Source organism: Aulonocara sp. 'chitande type north' Nkhata Bay, linkage group LG1 (assembly GCF_057382095.1).
Source record: "Aulonocara sp. 'chitande type north' Nkhata Bay isolate Kocher_YH1m ecotype deep benthic linkage group LG1, A_spYH_male_GT1.1, whole genome shotgun sequence".
NCBI lineage: Eukaryota > Metazoa > Chordata > Actinopteri > Cichliformes > Cichlidae > Aulonocara > Aulonocara sp. 'chitande type north' Nkhata Bay.
The window spans coordinates 41,901,252-41,922,130 of NC_141344.1; the positions used below are offsets into that span (position 1 = coordinate 41,901,252).

Genomic DNA, 20,879 nt, shown 5'->3' on the forward strand with positions numbered 1-20,879 from the left:
TTAAGTGGTATAAAAAAAAACAACTTTTAAGACACTGGTATGAGGAGGAGTTCATATTGTCTTTAAGGATTAATGACTGAAAGTGGTGCTAAAGGTAAAATGTCTACAATTTCTTTGAGATTGGCAAAAGAGAATGCTAACACACTACTAGACAGAGCAGGTCATCTACTAATCATAAGGTTGGTGGTTAGATCCCTGGCTGCTCCAGTCTGCATGCCATGCTGTATAAAGTGCTATATAAAAATCACGCCATTAACCATGTAAGTAGTGTATAACTTCATGCATTTTACAATAATAACATTTTAAGTTTCCGTAGTTCAGTAGTATAATCCCCTCAGCTCTTTTCACCAACTAGGACCACTGTCAGTGGATCCTCACCAGTCAGTGAGGGTGGGAAACATGTAAGACTGGGCTCTCGACACGTTCCATGCACTTAATAACAAAATAATGACCAATAACTGTTTTTGTTCACTGTCAATCTGATTGCAAAACAATAAGCATTTCCCTGTATGTCATACTGTGTATGATTGTGTATGTGACAAATAAAACTTTCAAACTGAAAGTACGCGTTTCAGGTCATGTTTTTAACCTTGCCTAAGGTCCAGGTATTTTAAAGGACAGGAAACACTTTTGAAAGTTATGTTTGAACAGTGAAATGTATTTAAAAAAAGTTAGACTTGGCTTTATTGTTATAAGGTCACATCAGCCAGGACATTTTTATGGTATTCATTTTTCTTGTAAGTTGGTAGGGTAGAACAGCATTTATCACATTTACGTTGATAAAATGAGGAGTTAATAAAACATCCATCAAGCATATAAACACTGACTATTAAAGATGTAAAGGCATGAACAATGAATCGCCTCCATAATATAGTTCCTGCCCAGAAACTACTGCATATTTATGATGTGAGATGAGGAAATACTTGTTTTTCTGCTAAATTACAGTTTTCACAGTTGTTTTCTGTAAAAACTGACTTGTCACTGTCATGTAATTAATATATTCTTAGTGCTTATTTTCTGATTATATTGTTTTTATGTACTTTAATAATGAAGGTTTGTAAAGCAAGGCCACTTTTGATAAACCAAGTGCTTAGCCAGACTGAAAAACAGGTAGTCTAGGGTAGAGCTGCAGAGGTATAGGAATACATGAAACCAGACAGAAAAGCGGAACTAGTACATACAAGGACCAAAATAACACCTACATGAGACACATGTTTGGCTGCTAATGTCAGAGATTCTGCAGCTGGCTTTGGGCTGTGCAGGGCTCTCTCTTCTGATGATTGAATAAACAATTATAAATGTTTTGACCACTGAGTCGGGTTTTCTCTGTTCTATCATGGGGACCAAAGAAGCAGGTTTAATATCACCCATGTATTGAAGTGTGCCTATCTTCAAGTATTTGTAGGCAAATATAAATACATTGTCAATACTTCAATTAATAAGAGCCTGAATTCATTTTGTGATTAAGCACATTATTGTCGTCCAAATCCTAAAACTTATGCAGTAACATTATATTCTCGCCTTTCTCATTTACAAAAACCTTTCAACGTAGTATTGCCAGAAACAGAAATAATATGGGACAATGACATCATCACTCATGCTTCAGAAACACATGTTGGTGAACACAGTGGGAGACTACTGGTACTCACCATAAAACCCATCATGACCACAGTAGTCAGGTAAGCAGGCAGCCTATCTGTACATGTCAGCTTCACCTTTTCATCCTACACACACACACACACACACACACACACACACACACACACACACACACACACACACACAATGAAGGGCATTAAGACCTGATGCAGATGTGCAATTCCCCTTCCACTGCCTTATTTCTGTCTTTCAGTAGCAGCCCTTTATACACTGGTCATGGAGTTGCACAAAGCACATATAACAAGCATAGACACAAATCAGTGGCTCCAGTGGAGCAGAGTTAATTCTGCCCTCAGCTGTAGTGTCACATTTGAGTGACTTAAAATTGGGTCAAGATGCTGAGATGACTCCATGTTTATAGGATGAAAAAGGTGTGTCCTTGATATAACGCAAGGATTTTTGGGGGGGCTCAGGATATCTTACACTTTGAGCCTTATCTTTATTCAAAAGCAACATCATTAACAACCAATTAGATTAAATCAGGCTGTACTCAGAAAACCAGTTAAACCAAGCAAGTTATCACTATGTAGTGACCTCTGTGGCTTGCAGGTCATTACATAGCAGAACACAACATATTACATAGTGATTTACATTAAACCCACATTGACCATTTCGCACACAGTGCTTTATCATATGTGCTTATATCTACATCCAATGGCAATTTAGAATAACCAGTTAACCTAACATGCATCAATTTGAACTTTGGGAAAAGGTGACGTGACAGCAACCACTGAACCAACACTATTTTAAATCAGCAACTGTCTATGTAAATAAAATTGTGATGTATCCAATATCCATATTTTCATAAAGCACTGGAAACATGAAAAGATTTTGTCAGAAAAAAATTGACTTAATTTTACCATCAAGTCCGAATGTTCCAGTTTCACTTTCTTTTGCATGACCCGGAACTCGTACTCAGCTCGATTGTGGTCCTGGAAGAGAACATTTGCTTGTTACTTTTATTGATGGTGCTTTTTGTTGATTAGTACTAAATGTGCAAGACGTTAAACTTGCAAGAGAAGATCCCATTTGGAATTCAGAATGGAGACAGGAATAAGTTAAACAGCCTTGTGGCAAAAAGTTTTGCAAAATAAGCACTTGGTGTTTAGGTTTCTGTACAACTCTGCACAAGAAAAGGAAGATATGTATCAACTCACCATGAAAGAAATACACCAGCTACACCAGTAGTTTATCCTATTTTGGCATTTACAGAATTTTAAGGTGGAAAGCATCAATCCATCATATTTCTAGCTCATTTAGAAATTTACTGCCTTTATTAAAAAGGCAGTATTTTAGGGATTTCTTATATTTCTGGGACCCCCCCCCAAAAAAAACAAAAAATCCCCAAAGATACGAACAAACAAGTATTACATAAAGTTTAAAACAATGACACATGATGATGATTAATGATGCATATAATTTTTCCTTTAGGATTAATACCGTTATTTTTCTTCTCTGTATTCTTAAACATTAGATTGGTTCCCAATTTTTATTCTTTCCTTCCAAATTTTAACTCTTAACCATTTAATTTACAAAATGAAATTAAATGGTTGTGTAATAGTGACGTGTGTAGCTGATGGTGAAATGTTCCTTTAATGGTGAGAAATACATGTTTATATCTTAAGGAATGTGATATGCAGCCAGAATTGAATGGATGTGTACCCAGCGGAGGAGGAGCTGTGTGTAAAGAGAAACTGCATCACTAGAAAACAAAGCTGACAGTTAGACAGTGGCCTAAAGGTACATGTGTCAGACTAATGTACAGACACACAGGCTCAGTGAAACACACATGAGCAAGCTTCCAAATAGGAAAAATGACAATGTTGTCCAGTACAGCTGAGTAAGCAGAAGAACTGGTCTGTGCTGAACAAGGCTATTTTTCATGTGGACCGATCAAGTAGAAATAGCTTGAACTTTTTCAAGTAACCATTTTTTATACCATCTCATCTAGATGTTTAACAAGACATTAATTCAGAACCTGCTTTACATTATCACAGTGTCGATTTCAACACTGACGTATGAACTACAGAAAGTAGACGACATGAAGAATGTATTTGCTTCCATATTTCCACTGAGATTTTTTATTTGATCCATTTTGGAGAAAATACATGTATTTGACATAAGATTATTCTACCAGCCTACATGTCCACTGAGGTACCACCGGAGCTAAAAGTGATCTAAAAGCATTTTGAAGTTCATAATTCTGTATTATGTGGACCTACCTAAGCCTGTGCTTTAACTGAACCCCATAACCTGCAGACCTGGATCAGTAGGACCAACATATTTGCCACTTACACAGATGATGCCATTTGCATTGCAACGTTCCTGAACCTTGCACGACCTATCCTACAAGTCAATCCTCCTCAGCATGTTTCACAAGGTCGTGCTGAACCCCCACCATTTACTCTGCATCTGCCTTACTGTACGTGGACATTTCTGCCCTAATAATTCTGTTTCAGTAACTAACTCAGTTTTTTATGCAAGCCATCACAACCTTCAGCTGTATTTATCACCGATTCTAGTTTTTCTACTAGGTTTTGTTTTTTCTTTGTTTTGTTGACTTAATGAGGTCCCAAAGATGTATTTTATTCACAACATCTTCATCACTGAGTCCTGCCAAAGGATGGGATACCACATCCCGCTGACAAAGAGAGGCCATCCTAACTACTCATGCCTAGCAACTCAAATATGGGGGTGGGATGGCTATCGTTTGTAATAACAACCACACATAATTACCTTTGCTCTCTTTCTTCTTTTTCTAGCTTTACTGCTCGTTTTAATCACCATGTTCGAGACATTTAATCTTGAAAAGTCAGTCAAAAGAATTGGTAGCACTTGCTATTACAGCTCAGTAATAAAGGGGTAATAGTAGGTAACAAGAGTAATAATATGGTAATTTCTAACTCGTTACTATGCAATTACTAAAGTAATAACCACTTAATATGCAGGTAATATAATGGTAGCAACAGTAGTTACAGTTGAGTATTATTACCATGAAATTACCGTAATAGGATAATAAGAGCGCCAAAACTGGGGGTAATAATATGGAAATACAGCTCCGTAATAACACTGTAATAGCAGGGTGACAAGGAAGAAACCAGAATGTCATAATGTGGTCATTTCTAAGTTATTCCCACCAAAAATAAAAAAATGGATAAAAAAGATAAAAGTCAGACAACTTCAGAGCTGTGAGTCCTAGAAATGCCAAGACTGCTGTATTGATCAACTAATTAACTAGACCACATCTTCAGAACAAACCTCAAAAGATAGTCAAGCCAGATGTGCAACACAACTGAACCACAGAGACAAAGTCAGGTAAAAAGACCACATGGAGACTGTTAGACACCTTAAAAGAGAAGAAAAGTCAGAACAGATCTGTAACAGTTAGTGAAAAAGAAGTCAAACCTTGTGTTCCCCCTGTGAAGTAAACCAAACACATAAGAACATAAAAGCGATATCAGTTTACGTGTCAAGTTAAAAACATTTCATGTTTTTTAAGAGTAATATAATGACGATATGATATTGTATTGAATTGTACTGTGTACATTATGATTTAAAAGACATTCACTCCTAAAGGTTTGTGTGGGAACCTTATCTCAACCATTATGTTACTTATTACTGTAGGAATGTGTTTTTAAGATAGCTGCATTCCTGTATCCTTTATATCCATATTTGTCTCTGTTTGAAGAAGAGTGTTGTTAAACCTTAACATCTGCTTTCATGTTTGACCAAAGCACTTTGTAAAACGAGCAAAGATCAACTGGAACATATGGCACTGCAACAACAAACTTCAAGTTTCTATTTCATTTGTGTTTCTAGCATCTTGCATCACACGTTTATACTACAAACTGTGCAGGTTTTGTAGTTATTGTGGTCCTAAAAATATAATTAGCACATTAACATTAAAAAGATGGACAGTAATATTTGCACAGAAAAAGAACTTGTGCAAAAAGTGCAAACTTATTATTCATTATCACTATTTACTAATTAACACTAGGTAACAATTATGCTCTGTGCATTAAAACACATGTGGGGTTATCTCACCTCCTCCTCCTCTCCAAACCCTGTGAGGTCCCAGACATAGTTGAGTCTCATCTGCCGCCTCTTCCAGTGCTCCATAAAGAGAACAGCTACATAATAAGACACACAAACTCAACGCATGCTCGGACACCAGCTGCAACATGTTTCTTGCTATTTTCCGTATATATAAATGGCAACCATAGAGAGTGTGAACATTTTATACTTTTATTGTACCTGTTCATATAAGGTTATGCAAGTTTTGTTACATAATGTACATAATCAACAGCAAGCAGTGCCTTTATTTAAAAAGTACGGATTTATAAAACGATTTGGAAATCATGTACATTTTACAATCCTCCAAATGCTTTTTGTTAATTCATATAAGGGGTTCATAATAAGATGTGCTGATGTTACATTGCTCACAGTTGATGACTCCACTTGTATGATTGCACCTTTCATATTTCTTAATATAAAATATGAAATATAAAGTCTGGCAGTATTTGGCACTAAAAATACACTGAAACAAAGGTGCTGGTTCCATAGATCAAAGCTTTAAAATAATACAGTCTTCTGTTCCGAGCTCCTTAGACTACGATGACCTGGATGACTGAGAACCTTTACAGACAATGCAGTCTTGAATTTGGTACAGTTTTAGCGATGCTTTGCTGCACGAGCTTTATTTGTTGGTGGTCTGCATATTTTCTGGTTGTTGCCTATATATTTGGACAGCAATCTGTACTCACCCCATAGAGCCATGAAGACAGAGAAGAACACAGTGGCTGCATTGTCAAACAGATGGCTGGCTCGGGCTGTGCCACATGCTGTAACCAGCTTCCAGTAGCTGCAGGCTTGGTCGCATAGTGGACACATGGTAATATTGTTTCTGGGATCACAAATTTCCATGCTAACAAAAAAGAATAGATTTCAGATATGAATCAGTCTAAGCCAAAAGCCGGAGACACCTACCCGTCTGTTACTGAGACCAACTTGCTATACTTCCTATGCACTCTTCATCCCACTCTCACTTCTTCCTTACTAATCCTCTCCACCTCCTGATTTACCAACAGTCCTCTAGTACTTCGCTCATCTTCTCAACACATTTCCGTCATTTCTTAGCACATTTCCATTTTTGTCAAACCTAAAATCTGTTGCACACCCTTTCTGGCTTGGTACAAGTCCCTTTCTCGTTTCTTAGCTTCTAGCTCCACATACAACTCACTCTAAGCCTTTTCCATTGCCACCTCTCTCTTTACTGTAGACCTACGCTTTCTTGTACTCCTGGCTACGTTCTTCTTGTTATTAAGACATGAAAATGAGAAATTTGTTCACTCCATTTGTGATGCAAATGTCAACAGGTCACAAAAAAAATAAAATAAAATAAAATAAAATAAAATCACAAAAATGTTACCTACCTGCGGTGAGTTTTAGACAAAATTGGAATCATAGCAAGCTGACACTTGCAATAAAGGCAATAAAAAATAAATAAATATGTCCAGCGTACCTAGGTATGTTATCATCGACAGTAGCACAGCCATAGAGAAATACAATTACTCCAATGATGGCAGCAGGGATCAGCATCTGTGTGTAGACTCCCAACCAGGCAAAATACAGTCCAATCTTTTCCCCAAAATATTTCCTGGGTGAGAGGAGATACAGAGGTCACATCACTGTCAAATCCATCACTGCAAAATTAACTGTGATTCCTTAATAGTTGAGCTTAATTCCATGTAAATAGGTCATGTATGCCACTATTAAAGTCATAATTACAAGACCTATCTGATTAAAATTAATTTCCTCAATTTAAAGTCAGAGGACAAATAAATTGTGGTTTTGCAAACTGCATTTCCTGTCAGCAATTTCATGCCAGATATGGATCTCACCTGATAAGTCCAATGGGCTGGTACTTGTAGAAGACACTGTAGCTTGCCCACTGTTCGTACAGGAGCTGTGAACAGAAGCACGACTCAATAAATATATCACATGCTACAAATATATATATATTATTTATATCCATCCATCCATCCATTCGCTTCCGCTTCTCCTTTTCAGGGTCGCGGGGGGCGCTGGAGCCTATCCCAGCTGTCATAGGGCGAGAGGCGGGGTACACCCTGGACAGGTCGCCAGTCTGTCGCAGGGCCAACACACAGGGACAGACAACCATTCACACTCACATTCACACCTAGTGACAATTTGGATTATCCAATTAACCTATCCCCACAAGCTGCATGTCTTTGGACGGTGGGAGGAAGCCAGAGTACCCGGGGGGAACCCACGCAAACACGGGGAGAACATGCAAACTCCACACAGAAAGACCCCGGCCTGATGTTGGAGTTGAACTCAGGACCTTCTTGCTGTGCGGCAACAGTGCTAACCATCGTGCCACCATGCTGCCTATTATTTATATATATTTTTTTTTTCTTTTTTTTCTTTTTTTAAAGAATTAGAGGCTATTTTTTTGCAGATTTATCAATTTTTATCTATGAAGCGCCTTGAGGCCACTTTTGTTGTGATTTGGCGCTATATAAATAAAACTGAATTGAATCAGTTTTTATCAGTTTCACGTTATACGTCCTAATGCAATAACATTTATTGTGCCAAAAGAAATGTTTCCAGATTTTAATTTCATAATCATCCATCCATTCATTATTGGGGGTTCGGGGATCAGCAGTCTATTACATGGCTGACACAGAAACAGACAACCATTCACATATATAGTCATGCCCACACCCAACTGCTATATGATGCAGTTATAAAGCAGTTGACTGCATTAGCTCTGCACATTCTCATTTCCTAATCCTAGCAGGGGGACAGCACATGACAGTTAGCCCAAAAGGTTGATTCTGTTCATCTGGACGTTTTCAGGGGGAGAAACGTTTCGTCACTCATCCAAATGACTTCTTCAGCCTCAGCTGACTGCAGGTTTCCCCAACCTTATAAACAGTACATTTGCACAACGACTGAAACCAGCCCACTACATGAACAATGGCTGTGAGATCAGTTTTTGATCACTAATATAACCAGAGGGAAGCTACACCAAGTCTGAAAGGTTTACCAAAGTTACATAAACAGGGTGCACCTTTAAGACCAACAGTCTGTATGATCCACTCGGTCACCTGTAACATCTCCAAGTTTCTGGCTTCAGTCCTCAACCCGCTGGTGGGCAGCTCTGAGCACCACATCCACAACATTTCAGATTTTGAGAGATGTCATTATGGAGGCAGATGAAACCATGGTGTTGTATGATGTTACGTCTCTCTTACTTGTGTTCGAGTCACTGAAGCAGTCGACGTAGTGCGTAAGAGATTACAGGATGACCCCGATCTCAGCACCGATCAAGTGTGTTTGAACTGTGTCTTCATTCCACCTATTTCACATACAAGGGTCGGTGCTACAGACAGAAACGCAGGTGTGCCGTGGGCTCCCAGTTTCACCCATCGTGGCCAACTTGTACATAGAAGAAGTAGAAAAGAGGGCCATGTTATCCTATCCAGGAACACGACTAAGTCACTGATTCAGGTATGTGGGTGACACCTACAGGCCAGTGGACACTCTTTCAATGAGAATGTACACATCCTGTACAGGGAGGAACGCTGGTTTAAGGGTGAGTCAAGGAGGCCATTTACGTGAAAAGAGAGAGACCATCTCTGAATCGAGCAGGGGGTCTAATTGTCCATCTGTCACCATCTCACAATGCTGTGATTGGAGCCATTCCCCAACTCTCTGTGAATGGGACTCATGGCCATCAGAGGAAGAGGAAACCTGCAGTCAGCTGAGACTGAAGAAGTCACCTGGACGAGTGACGACACGTTTCTCCCACTGAAAACGTCCAGATGAACAGAATCAACCTTTTGTGATTTCCTTACCTGGAAGATTGAGTGTGCATCCAGATACATGATAGTTAATTCAGTATCTGTAATGCTAAATGGACTCGTTATTAGTTATTACGTAGTGCTTTTCTACTTCACTTGAGCTTCCACGATAGCTTCCAAACTCCATTGTCAGTTAAAAACAGGGTGTAAGGTCACAGTTTTGTCATCAGTCAGTTTAGGTTGAATATAAGTGAGATTTTTTTTAATAGACTATGTTTTGGTGTAATACTGTTACAAAGAAGTATTTGTATTCTCTACTTACCTTCCTGTCATTAGGTTCTGCACTCACCCCTTCAATGTCTCCCTGTAACACACAGGTTTCATATTCAGTATTATACACATTTCCACTGTATAACAGCCTCCCTAGTTGACTTTAGGTTAACATTTAGAAAAGGAATATTGGTAAAAATAACAACAATAATACATTTTATTTACATTTTACAAGCAACTAAACAACAAAATCACAGCAGATATAAGATAAAACAGTAGAAAGACACCATGGAAATAAAAGTCAATACACCATGAACTAAAAACACACACACAGCACTTTACACAACTTGTACATTCACGAGTCACACAGCAGACTGGGATCAAACCACCAACCTTTGGTTATTAGGTGACCTGCTCTACCACCTGAGCTACAGCCGCCCCAATTACAGCATCACAATTAAAAAATATTACTGTCTTAAACTGAGCTACATAAAAATACATAAAATCACAGAGAGAGCTGAGAGTAAACGTAAACAATGTTTTGGTTTTTTTGTTTCTTTTTAAATAATAGTGTACAAGCAGCTTAGTAATTGTAGATTTTAGGAAACCCACTGAACTATAATCATTATCGTGGTGTATAAACATCAGCCTTCTCAGTCAAACATGGGGGAGCCCAAAAGTGTGATACTCACATCATGGAGAGGATAAGCAGATGTGTACACACCATTGGCTAGCAGACTGGTGAGCCCTGCATGAAGGCACATTTAACAGAATTATAATTCAGAAACACACACACACACACACACACACACACACACACACACACACCATGTTGTATAATTAAATGCAGAAAAGAGTGCATGATCAACCATTAGTTCGTTATCTGAAGCCCTTGAGTTGCTTTTGAGCATAATGTCACAGTCGGCTCTGATCATCAACATATTCAGTAAATCGCTCATAAATAAAAGCTAGTGCAAAGCTGCTGTCCTACAGAGTTTCTGTATTTTGTACAGTTGTGCAGATCACTGCCACTTTTGCTGATAATAACAGTGCTGGTGGTCACAATTTTATTATCATTTGTTGTGCAAATCTGACCTTCGTCTGAGTTATGTGACTGTCAGCTACATTTTATATTCTTAATTTAATTTAATATTTTTCTTCAGGTGCTGTTAAAACCTAGAAGTGGACTTTAAAAATTGTTTCACTGTGTTAGGCTGTTTTTTCGTGTTAGAATAAAGGAGTTTTTTCAGTACAATTCTGTTTCTCACACAGTCAAAAATCCTCTGTGGGATTATTGACGTTCATTATCTAATATTTCAGCTATTGTACTGATATGGTTAAAATGGACATGATGGGGAATTCTACATGTGTCAAGACCGCTCTCGGCCTGTGGACCTAATCAAAGAGAGACTAGGATTAATTGCACATTGATTCATTCCTAGTATCAGAAAGGCAGATTTCTTACCCAAGGGATATTTGGGTTTGATGCATTTTGTCCTCTTCAGTACCTCATAGACCTGACCGTTAAACAACAAAAAAGAAAACTGTAGCAATAATGCAGTTTGTCTCTTTGAGGATGAGGAGCTGAACATTTAACAGAAAACAAAGCAGGGAACTCCGATTCATGAAGTGTTTTGGTTCAATTCCAGCCACTCTCTTGTTGTACAGAATTAGAACCTTATAATCATAAGCCAAACAATTATTTCTTTATTTTGACATGTATCAATATATACAGGATTAACTCTTCAACCATCCATCTACTAAAACAAATACTTACTATGGAGCTCCGAGTCTTGCTGTCAAAGAACTTGTTCTTGTCAGAGAGATCAAATCTGATAAGAAAGAAAAAAGAAAACAACACAGATGAGTTACAGATGCAAAGAAACACTTGTGGCATGTTTGTGAAATGTGCTCTTTTTCACTATGTAGTCTATATAATAGATGCAGGAAAAGAAAAACACACAGAAAGTCTGAACTGAGTGAATCCGTTATAATTCCAATATCAGACAGGAATTCCACAAAGCTATTCCCCATGTTACCTCGATAACCCTCAACTTAAATAAAGCTTTTGGCTTTTTTTTCATTTATTAATTATTATTTATTAATCATTTCATTATGAACTGTTTCTTTTCAGATCAGGCACTCCCACCCATCTCATGTTCTTCTTTCCAGTTCTGTGATGTTTATTAGCCTCTCGGTGATATTCTGTTGGTCATTTTGAATCATTCCAGTCAATCAGCAATTGTGTTTTTCATAGTAGTTGTTTGGCCTTGTTTATAAGTTCCATCAGCTCTGTCAGCCAGCATTAATATGTTACAGCTGCAGTTTTATTGGTTGAATGGTGTTCTTGTTTCATACCAAGAAACGTAACATTTCTTTGGAAATTACATCATTTAGTTCAAGACAACTGTGGAGATATGTAGGAATCAAAAGCATTTCTAATGAAGCCAGAAATGCTTTGTAAGATACATTTTGTAATCTAGAACTAGGAAAGTTGCTTAGGTTAGAGTGATTTCAGAGCCGAACATTAAGTAACAGAGAAAATGTGGAGGGATATCTCTTGCAAGCTGTTAGTCAGAGCTCCAAATATAGCTGCTCACTGCCCACTCTCTCCTCCATACATCCCAGCAGGATGACTGTAAGACATTAGTGTTCTCTTATTACTGCCTTTAAAAGCAAATTCACTTATAGAGAGAACATAAAGCCTGTGCAGCCTATATTTAGTCAAGTTATTCTAAATCTTTTATTCTGGGATTTCTCTTTCATTGTGCTGATAAAATAAATGTTTGCTGTAGACTAGCTTTATTTGATCACTATGCGAACCTGATCATGATGAAAGCTTCAGCTTTCCTGTTATAAAGTTGTAAAGTTGCCAGTTCCAACTTCAGTTCAGTTTAGAAAAACAATATGAAATATCAAAGTCTATCCTGTGAATGTATTTTTCTCTGATTCCAGATTTGCAGTAATCTTCTCTCTGGTTTTTAATTCTAAAACTGATAGTAATGTTCTTGTTTCCCTCGGAGAACACTCTCTGTCAGCTAACATTGCTCATTTATTCAACTATTTAATGTTTTTGAATGGATACATCGAGCTTCCTTTCTTTATTATCCACATTTTAAAGGTGTTTAAAATTAACACACAACTGACATCAAACACAATTAGCATATTTTTAAATTAGTTTTTGGTCACTTGATAAATCTAAAACCTATATTTTCATTTTGTATCGCCTCTGTTTCAATGTACAGCAGGCACTGAAAATTGTTATTTAAGACTTGTTCAGAAACAGCCTTATAGCTTCTTATCTTACTGCTATTTGCTACGGAGTATAAAGTGGGTTTCTAGGCTCTTTCTAGAAAGCCACGAAGATACTTGAATGTATTCACTTGGGGCAGAAATTCATTCCCAACCTGGAGGTGGCACTGCAACCTTTTCCAACTGAGAACCATGGCCTCAGACTCAGAAGTTCCAATCCACATCTTAGTAGCTCTACTTTTGGCTGCAGAAACCCCAGAGTAACCTAAATGCTTCATAAAGCCAACAGAATCACACCAACTGGAAAAAGCTAGGATTAGATGCAGAGAAAATTGAATCCAACATCCTCAACCTCTTAGCTGTGCCTAGAAATTTGATCCATAAATTATGACTAAAACTGGTGACAGAGACTGGAGTCCAGTACACTCAGCGAAGTCTTACTCTTTGCCAGCAGTACAAAACCAAGTTTCCACAATGGTTGCACATGGTCCAAATAGCCAAAACCATTAAGCCCAGAACCCCATATTACCAAAGCTCCCTGTAGTGTACATCTCAAAGGATGCATTTGAATACATTCTTGAAGTGCAAAACTCAGATGAAGACTGGCTGGACAACCTTCCATGTATCCTTGAATAGCCTTGAGTGTCCCACTACTGGGACAAAAGCTACATTTTAACTTCTGAATTCAAGATTTGACTAACGGGGAGACGTTCTTCTCTAGTATCCTCAAATAGAGCTCCTCAGGGAATCTGAGAATTGTTAAAGCACACTATTTGTTCCCCCTTTTTAATAGGTGGACCACCACAGCAATTCAGACAATAACTAGGATAACCCCCAACATTTAAAGCATGTTTTTAACCATCCCAGGGATCTCAGCTGACCCTGTGTTTCCAGACTACCTTCTCTACAGCAGACATGTCAGTACTGTTTAGGAAAACTCAAATTGCTGCTACTGCCTGAATGCATCCTAAGTTGAAGTCAATAGCAATCCAGTAAACAGTGGGTAGGGAAAATTTTCCCTTTCCAAAATTTTCTGATGGTCTACCCGAATGACTTTGAACCAAACAAAAGCCTTTCAGAAATCACCAAGGTTTTGTTTCAGTTGGTACCTAACAGGTGTATCCAGGATCCCAAAAGCCAACAAAGCTCAACAGGACTGCTTTCACCTGACAGCATTTTTCATCTCTGGTGTCCACCATGTAGATCATGTACTGGTGCTACAACAAGTAGCAGCTACCAAATAATGAAAGGTCTGTGCTGCCTCCTCAGCAAAAAGGCTGTGAAATGAGGTTGAGGTTTCTCAACCATAAGCTCAGGCTCCTTCCACACCAGAGAGGTGGCACTCCATATGCCTAAAGGAGCTGTATATTAGATCACCAAGACCTTCAACTGTACACCAATCCACAAAATACAGGATCTGTAGGTCTTTACCTATATAAGCTGAGCCCAGCCAGGCCCTATGGGTTAAGGCCTACATGCTTTCAAATGAATTGGCTCTAGGGTGGTGCCCTGGGTAAGGTTTGAATCCCTGTTGAATATATCGTCACTGAATTTTTGGAAACTCAAACCAGTAAGCAAGCTTACTTGCAAATTTCACATAGGGTCAACTACTTTGTTGTCTTCATTTTAATTTTGTTTTAAATAATAGATTGAAGATGGCGCCGGATGTCATGGCACGCCGTCTCTCGGTTCTGCAATGTTTACGTTTTATGTTCTTAGTGGTGTCCCTGCTAGTTTTAAAAACTCACTCCCTGTTGGTATATGAGCGACAGACGCTGCTTTACATCCGTGACTCACTACTGAAGCTCTCCAGCGTTAGCGAGCGATGTGGAGGACTCGCTCTGGCGTCGGTACCGGGGGAACTACATCGCCGTGATCCCCCCTGGAATCCTTTGAAAGGGCAGTGCGAATGCGCGGCACACGCTCTGGGAAGCGTGTTCGGGTCAGAACTCGGATGCGGCGGGTCCTTACCATCGGTGACCCTGGCTGTTTAGGACTTTATTTTGGCCTCAAACAGCGCTGCCTTCTTCCTATTTACCCGACGTCATCGGAGCACGCTCACCCGAGGCTGCTTCATTGGTCGCCATGCCGACGGGATACGAGGAGCGGTGGAGCAAATATGAACAACCTACAAATACTGCCTGCTGCCACGGATGGACAGAGAGTTAAATTAGCTCTCTTAAACGCAAGATCCGTATCAAATAGAACTCATGTTCTTCGGGACTTCTTTGGTACTCATAAGCTGGATGCCATGCTCCTAACTGAGACATGGCTGCGCGTTGGTAAGTGGCACCCTTGCTGGAACTCTGCCCCACCGATGCCAGCTTCTTCAGCTCCCCCAGGTTGTGTGGGAGGGGAGGCGGGGTAGCCTCTATCATCAAACACTGTATCTGTTTGCATTTAAAACAAAGTCCTGGTGTTTTTACCTCATTTGAGTCCCAACTTCTGACTTTAGGCTGTCCTGTGGTTCTAATTATAGTCATCTATCGTCCACCTAAATATAATGACTTGTTTACTTCGTAATTTTCAGACTTCTTGACATGTTTTATCACTCACTATGAAAGGATTCTTATAGTGGGGGACTTTAATATTCATCTGTGTTGTGAGGATAAACCCCTGGTCAAAGATTTCTTGAATGTACTTGATTCCTTAAACTTCACACAATTTGTGTCTGGGCCAACACGCAAGGGCCACACTCTAGACCTTGTCTTGGGCTTGACCGAGTTAATCATACAGACAATCGGTCTTAAAGGTGCGTCCTGTTTATGTATCTTTGGTAAACCATACAGACTTGGTGTAGACCCCCCTGGGTACAGCCTGTGGTATGAGGTCCGGTCAACAACATTGTCTTGTTCTAACTGCTTCAGACGGTCTATCACCCTCTTCCTATAACCACTACCTGGGTCTCGTTTCAGGGGCTCATAAGTATTTTCATGATTGAGCAGTGACAGTTGTCTGCCGGAAGGTTGATGATGTTGTTGTCATTACTAAATTATGTGAGTGCCTTCCTCTCCTCCATGGTGATGTTGGATGCTGGGGGCTTTGCATTGCTGAGACAGGCTAAAACTTTCGTCCGTAGTTGCTCTGCTTCCACTTCTGCAATATTGTTTTTTCAAATTGCTGTTTCTGTGGCTGTGATCAGCTCCACTAGCAGGATTTGTCTCGGCATGACAGCAAAATTCAACCCTTTAGCAAGGATGTTTTTCTCTGTTTGGGTGATCTGTCTGTCAGACAAATTCTTCACCCACTTGTCCACATCGGTGTTGCATCCTTCTCTCTTCTGGCTGTTGAGGACACTCTCCGTATTTTGCCGTGGTTTCCGACATACAACAAGTAAGTCAAAATTCCTTTGTTGCCTGGTCTGAGACTTCGTGTGCTGTGCTAGACGAGCCTTCTCAGTGTAGTCAAACACCTTTTTAAGAGTATTCTCATCTAGAAGCATTGTCAGTCTCTGTCGCATCCGCTCTTCTTGAGATTTTAGCACGTCGATGGTAAAATTTGTTTGCCTCACCCGTTCATTAAGCAGCTGATGCTGTGCCTTCTGGAGGATTTTTGTTGCCCGGAAGCCTTTAACTGAAGAGCTCATTTGCAGACTTTTAGGAGTAATCCTGTTTTGTCGGCATCTGAGGCTGAATCTCAGGTGGTTCCTGTTATCCGCCATCTTACGTTTGCTCATACTGACGTCCAAGCTCTAGGCAGTCCTGGATGAGTGACGAAACGTTTCTCCCACTGAAAATGCTACGTCCAGATGAACAGAATAAACCTTTGGAGATTTACTTACCTGGATATCATCAGTTGGTATGTAATTAAAGATGCAAGCAATTTCTGTTTAACTTTATGGAAGTAGGCTCCAGCATATTTGATTCTCTTTTTAGATATTTTTATGCACAGCCCTTTGAATGTCAAGGTATATGTCAAACACACATTCATTTTTCAAGTTAATAAATGTAATTAATAATTAATTGGACAGTTCCTTTTACGACAATTAAATTAAGTGATGATTTGTTAACCTTGTTTTTGGGCAAATACATCATGTATGGGATAATTGTGTGTTTGTCCCACAAAGATAAAGAAATGCTGCCAATGAAAGAAAAGCAGCTCTTAAAATACAGGGAGTGCAGAATTATTAAGCAAATGAGTATTTTGTCCACATCATCCTCTTCATGCATGTTGTCTTACTCCAAGCTGTATAGGCTCGAAAGCCTACTACCAATTAAGCATATTAGGTGATGTGCATCTCTGTAATGAGAAGGGGTGTGGTCTAATGACATCAACACCCTATATCAGGTGTGCATAATTATTAGGCAACGTCCTTTCCTTTGGCAAAATGGGTCAAAAGAAGGACTTGACAGGCTCAGAAAAGTCAAAAATAGTGAGATATCTTGCAGAGGGATGCAGCAGTCTCAAAATTGCAAAGCTTCTGAAGCGTGATCATCGAACAATCAAGCGTTTCATTCAAAATAGTCAACAGGGTCGCAAGAAGCGTGTGGAAAAACCAAGGCGCAAAATAACTGCCCATGAACTGAGAAAAGTCAAGCGTGCAGCTGCCAAGATGCCACTTGCCACCAGTTTGGCCATATTTCAGAGCTGCAACATCACTGGAGTGCCCAAAAGCACAAGGTGTGCAATACTCAGAGACATGGCCAAGGTAAGAAAGGCTGAAAGACGACCACCACTGAACAAGACACACAAGCTGAAACGTCAAGACTGGGCCAAGAAATATCTCAAGACTGGTTTTTCTAAGGTTTTATGGACTGATGAAATGAGAGTGAGTCTTGATGGGCCAGATGGATGGGCCCGTGGCTGGATTGGTAAAGGGCAGAGAGCTCCAGTCCCACTCAGACGCCAGCAAGGTGGAGGTGGAGTACTGGTTTGGGCTGGTATCATCAAAGATGAGCTTGTGGGGCCTTTTCGGGTTGAGGATGGAGTCAAGCTCAACTCCCAGTCCTACTGCCAGTTTCTGGAAGACACCTTCTTCAAGCAGTGGTACAGGAAGAAGTCTGCATCCTTCAAGAAAAACATGATTTTCATGCAGGACAATGCTCCATCACACGCGTCCAAGTACTCCACAGCGTGGCTGCAAGAAAGGGTATAAAAGAAGAAAAACTAATGACATGGCCTCCTTGTTCACCTGATCTGAACCCCATTGAGAACCTGTGGTCCATCATCAAATGTGAGATTTACAAGGAGGGAAAACAGTACACCTCTCTGAACAGTGTCTGGGAGGCTGTGGTTGCTGCTGCACGCAATGTTGATGGTGAACAGATCAAAACACTGACAGAATCCATGGATGGCAGGCTTTTGAGTGTCCTTGCAAAGAGAGGTGGCTATATTGGTCGCTGATTTGTTTTTGTTTTGTTTTTGAATGTCAGAAATGTATATTTGTGAATGTGGAGATGTTATATTGGTTTCACTGGTAAAAATAAATCATTGAAATGGGTATATATTTGTTTTTTGTTAAGTTGCCTAATAATTATGCACAGTAATAGTCACCTGCACACACAGATATCCCCCTAAAATAGCTAAAACTAAAAACAAACTAAAAACTACTTCCAAAAACATTCAGCTTTGATATTAATGAGTTTTTTGGGTTCATTGAGAACATGGTTGTTGTTCAATAATAAAATTATTCCTCAAAGATACAACTTGCCTAATAATTCTGCACTCCCTGTAGTTTAAGACCAAAGCATAAAATGCAGTTAAAAGTAAAAAGTGACTTCTTCAGTCTCAGCTGACTGCAGGTTTCCCCAATCTTATAAACAGGACATTTACTGTACTGTTTATAAGAAGTATGTACTGAAGAAGTCACCTGGATGAGTGACGAAATGTTTCTCCCACTGAAAACGTCCAGATGAACAGAATCAACTTTTGGAGTTGAAATTGGAAATTAGTAACAAGCTACAAATTTGTGGTTGTCAACAAACTGGACAACTCAGAGACAACACACACGGGTTCTATAGTGTATGCCTAAGAACATGTGTAAAAGCCTAAGTTTGAGATATACTATTTTTCAATTGTCTTTATAATTATAATCAGATATTTTACTTACAGGTGCTGTTTTTCTCTGGAGAAGGGGTGAGAGAGGGGTTTCTGACACTGTGCTCGGCTGGTATCGACTTTAGGGTGGAGAGGAGCTGTAACTTTGTGAATGAACATCCTGATCTTCTCCACCACACTGCTGCCTTGTTTCACTTCATAAACCTGCAGAGGAGATCCAAATAATAAAAGAAAAGAAAAGAAATAAAAAAAAACCAAAACCAAACAATCCAAAAACTACCCAAAAGTAGCAATTTGATTGAATAATGATTTCATTCCAAGAGCTAAAATGTAATATATACTTTTTCCATTTTGTGTTTACCAGCCATTCACTTCAAGAGCCTTGAAAGGTTGAGGTGTAGAGAGCTGTAGTTCTTTCTGTTGCTGTGTTCTTTCACATACATTTTGCTGTCAGTTTATTAAAAACAGGCTGATGGTCAATAAATTTAAAAATAATTTACTTGGGTACTACAGCGATCATAAACTGGACTACATTATTGGAGATACTTTCAAAACACTTTAAGAAAAGCACAAACTAATACAAATAGGGGACTGTATGATATGATATGATATTTTTGGACTGAGTCAGCTGATATTTTGTATTTTGTGCAAAGGATTGTGCTACAGGACAGCATCTGAAGACTTCTGAAGTCAAAGCACAGCAGCAACACTGAGTTCATATTTTAGAAATGGGAAATAATTGGTGGAGTACCTTCTTTGTTGGCATTTTGAGTTTCATGAATTCAGCCTCTCGACACAAAACATTCCAAGGAGCATGGATCTTTAAGAAGCCAACTCCAGGGATAGTACTCTGAAATACAACAGAGGTTTGGATATTAAAAAAAAACAAAAAAACCATCATTAAAAATTCTAACGGATTAATTCCAAAAAAAGAGCACATCCTAAATTGCAAAGTGCACAAACATAATATATACACATTCTACTGTTTTCTTAGCAGGAATCAAGTTAAAAACATGCTTATGTGTTTCTGCAGAGAGCCTTTTTCATCATTTAAAGTAAAACTTAATTCAGTTATATCCATAAGGGCAGAGTTAAAATCACTTTTATATATACCATTACTTATGCACAGTGAAGAATAACAAGTACAGATATAAGCAATTATAAAAGGATGCAAATACCCCTATGCAATTCTGAGCCAGTTTGACCTTTAGGCATCAAGATCTAAGCCTAGCATCTCAACAAAATTCACAAACCATTTACACAGACTGAGGTGAAGCATCCTGGAGTATTTTTTTTTTAAATATTTTTTTCATCAGCTACAAAAGTCAGGAAACAGAGTGTTCAGAGGACGCTTTGATTTTGATCATTATCATGATAGCCCATACCCCTATAAAACTGTTCATTTATGTCTTTAAGGAATTTTCCACGTTTTAACTAACTGGTGTGGTATATGGCTTTATGAACAGATAAAGCAGAGTATTACCTGCATAGCAGTGAAAATGTATGCTATGTCCTCTAATGACACAATTTTACAAAAATGGATGGAAGCAAAATCACAAAAGAACACCTTTGTGATTTTGTTTTTAAAAAAACAAAAACAAAATTAATAAATAACTTTGAGAGGCTCTTATCCAGAGCCTATCCTTATCAGGATCGCAGGGGGCTGGAGCCAGCTACCATACAGCAAGAGGCGGGGTACACCCTGGACAGGTCGCCAGTCTGTCGCAGGGCTCCCACCCAGAGACAGACAACCATTTGGACTCACACTTAGGGGATATTTGGATTCACCAGTTAAGTGCATGTCTTTTAGCTGTGGGAGGAAGCTGGTGTACCCGGAGTAACACAGGGAGCATGGAGGACCACAAGAGTCAC

The 20,879-nt window shown here is 39.1% G+C and overlaps 1 protein-coding gene across 6 annotated transcripts in view; it reads right to left on the reverse strand.

The window, feature by feature from the left end:
- ano1a (anoctamin 1, calcium activated chloride channel a) overlaps nucleotides 1-20,879 on the reverse strand; it is an 80,182-nt gene that overhangs the window by 11,067 nt on the left and 48,236 nt on the right. For 5 of the 6 annotated variants that reach the window (XM_086296916.1, XM_086296907.1, XM_086296925.1 and 2 more), the window contains exons 4-16: nucleotides 19,759-19,857; nucleotides 19,060-19,211; nucleotides 11,536-11,590; nucleotides 11,224-11,275; nucleotides 10,451-10,506; nucleotides 9,811-9,852; nucleotides 7,560-7,624; nucleotides 7,181-7,315; nucleotides 6,423-6,583; nucleotides 5,704-5,789; nucleotides 5,065-5,076; nucleotides 2,520-2,591; nucleotides 1,650-1,724 (exon numbers count right to left, since the gene is read on the reverse strand). In XM_086296916.1, the coding sequence (XP_086153042.1) occupies nucleotides 1,650-1,724; nucleotides 2,520-2,591; nucleotides 5,065-5,076; nucleotides 5,704-5,789; nucleotides 6,423-6,583; nucleotides 7,181-7,315; nucleotides 7,560-7,624; nucleotides 9,811-9,852; nucleotides 10,451-10,506; nucleotides 11,224-11,275; nucleotides 11,536-11,590; nucleotides 19,060-19,211; nucleotides 19,759-19,857 (1,062 nt within the window). The remainder of the gene's footprint in view (nucleotides 1-1,649; nucleotides 1,725-2,519; nucleotides 2,592-5,064; nucleotides 5,077-5,703; nucleotides 5,790-6,422; nucleotides 6,584-7,180; nucleotides 7,316-7,559; nucleotides 7,625-9,810; nucleotides 9,853-10,450; nucleotides 10,507-11,223; nucleotides 11,276-11,535; nucleotides 11,591-19,059; nucleotides 19,212-19,758; nucleotides 19,858-20,879) is intronic. The other variant, XM_086296889.1, reaches the window with a different exon arrangement.